The sequence below is a fragment of the Convolutriloba macropyga genome, chromosome 9, assembly GCF_964194025.1.
Source record: "Convolutriloba macropyga chromosome 9, txConMacr16.3, whole genome shotgun sequence".
NCBI classification, from domain to species: Eukaryota; Metazoa; Xenacoelomorpha; order Acoela; family Convolutidae; genus Convolutriloba; species Convolutriloba macropyga.
Window position 1 is genome coordinate 9,503,940 of NC_134476.1, and position 2,173 is coordinate 9,506,112.

At 31.4% G+C, this 2,173-nt stretch overlaps 1 protein-coding gene across 1 annotated transcript in view; it reads right to left on the reverse strand.

Moving 5' to 3' along the window:
- The window catches only part of LOC142346115 (neuronal acetylcholine receptor subunit alpha-10-like), an 8,081-nt gene extending 6,292 nt beyond the window's left edge, over positions 1–1,789 (reverse strand). Inside the window, exon 1 of the mRNA XM_075398619.1 lies at positions 1,534–1,789. Within this exon, the coding sequence (XP_075254734.1) occupies positions 1,534–1,789 (256 nt within the window). The remainder of the gene's footprint in view (positions 1–1,533) is intronic.
- Between the last annotated feature and the right edge of the window lie 384 nt (positions 1,790–2,173).

The following is a 2,173-nucleotide window of genomic DNA, read 5'->3' on the forward strand; positions in this document are numbered from 1 at the left end:
CGATGGCCACTGATGGTATTAATGCGACTGTTTTTTGTTACCGAGAATATCATCTAAATTTTGTATAACAATCGGTTTTGTTTTTATTTGTTTAAAAGTTTCTGCTTGTTTGGTGTTAGGTTTCTGATTAGCTATCAATGTTTTTCGAATGCAAATTCGATGCAAATTCCATTTCTGTTATATATTTCATTGCTCTCTTCAATCGTTTTTTAGATAGAGGGGAAACGTTCAGGGGTTCTGTGCGAACTAAACCATTTTCAGAATTTTGCAGAACGGTCGTTTATTTTCTTAGAAAAACAGTCAGCTGAATTAACATTGCAACTACAGTTTGAGTTTTCTTTGGCCTTCATTATTTTGTGCTCTCAAATTTTTTGCTTTCTGTATATTGGCTTCTTACTGAAAAAGTAAGATCGATAAAAACATTTAATTACAATTTTTATCATGTGAGTTTATGTTTAATCTAATCTTACGGAGAAAGAAAAGGATCTTCCGACATTTTGTAATAATTTTAATTTTGCCAGAATGTACGAGGTCTGAACAAGTTTTCATTGAGAACGAAATTTTACAACTAAGCAATGCGTTATGAAGAACTTTCTTTATAAAGAAAATTTTTTCATGACAATAGTTTTATAGGATTCTCGGATGATTAAAAAAACAAGCCAACGACAGGATAATAAGCAATATTAGTCTAACGATATTCCGATGCATTCGATAGTTAAAATTTGTTGGTTTTTAATATCCTTTTTCAGCGAAAACAAACAAAAGCACTGAATTTTTAAACTTACATGAAAAAAGACAACCAATTTTGTGGCAAAGCTTTCCAAAATTTTTCTAAGGAAAATTCCTTGCTACTATATAAAGTTCCGGATGGTCAAAATTACTCATATATCTCAAATTGGTTTATTTTTGAACATTTTTTCAACTTGAAAACTTCAAAATTTTCAAATAAACTTTGCAAAATAAATCTGTTTTTGAATAGAAGAAATAAATCATTACCCCTTATTCTACTTAAATATTACGAATAATAGTTCAGTAATAGCAAATTTGGCATTAAACATATATAATTTCGAGTTCTTGCTTTTTCGTCAAAAAAGCGGTATTAAAAAATATTTCTAGCCTTCTTTGTGAAAGATACTGACGTTTTTTCAATTATGGCCTACTTCAGGGTTAGCTGTTTAATATGTCTCTGAAATAGAGCCTTGCTTTAAGAAGATGAAGAAGTCATACTTAGAAACCAAGAAGTGGCAAATGCGTTAAGAGAAAAAATTAATGGTTATGAAAAAGTTATAACAAAGTTTGGATTTTTTCCCTCTGCACCCCCGCCCCCTAGTGGTTGCATTTTAACGTTTTGATTTATTATGTAATGGAATGTTCTCTGTGCATAGGGGGAGCATAACGTACTGGATGCACAAATTCAAAAGATCACAAAGTTTTTGTAAAATTAATTTTCTTCATGACTCAGTTCAAGTCATCTGGTCCCTGAGGTTTTCTTTCTTTTAGAAGATCTGGGTCTGTATACTAAGTTTTTCATACCTATCGGTGGATCCCAGAATGTCCCTTTTTGCACCATAATAAGATCGCTGCCATTGTACATATTTGGATCCCATTTGGCGAACTCAGAATGATAAAAATGGTAAATGAACATCTTGAGAATTATGGTTCCTCTCCGTTCGTCAACTTCCAATATTTGGAACAAATCGCCGGATAAGTAGACAGTGTTATTTGTCAGCTGGGCCGGTGGGTGAAAATTTTGGAAGTTGCTTGTCAAGTTACTCCAAAGTTGGTTCATTTGTTCTACACCATTGGGTGCAAATACTTGGTTACAACAAATTAAAAATATAACTAGAAATTTATAAATGCTCATCTTTATAAAAAAATTGTTTATTTATAGATCATAGTCAACTAATGCGATAATAAAGGGAAAAAATTTCAGCAATTTTTCAAAATTCAGCAACAACTAGTTTATAGCAGATAAATTATATGTCTGAATAAGACCAATAAAAACCTAATATTTTTCAACTTTCCATTATTTCTAGTTTTGTAAATGAATCTTGTGCTAAAAGTTGGTTATTTTTCACAGATTTCTTGATGAAAAACTGCAAGTTCAATTTAGGTGTGTAAACAATGATTGAAGCGGCCGAGTTTTTTCCAATAAACTTGATTGTTTGGTGGG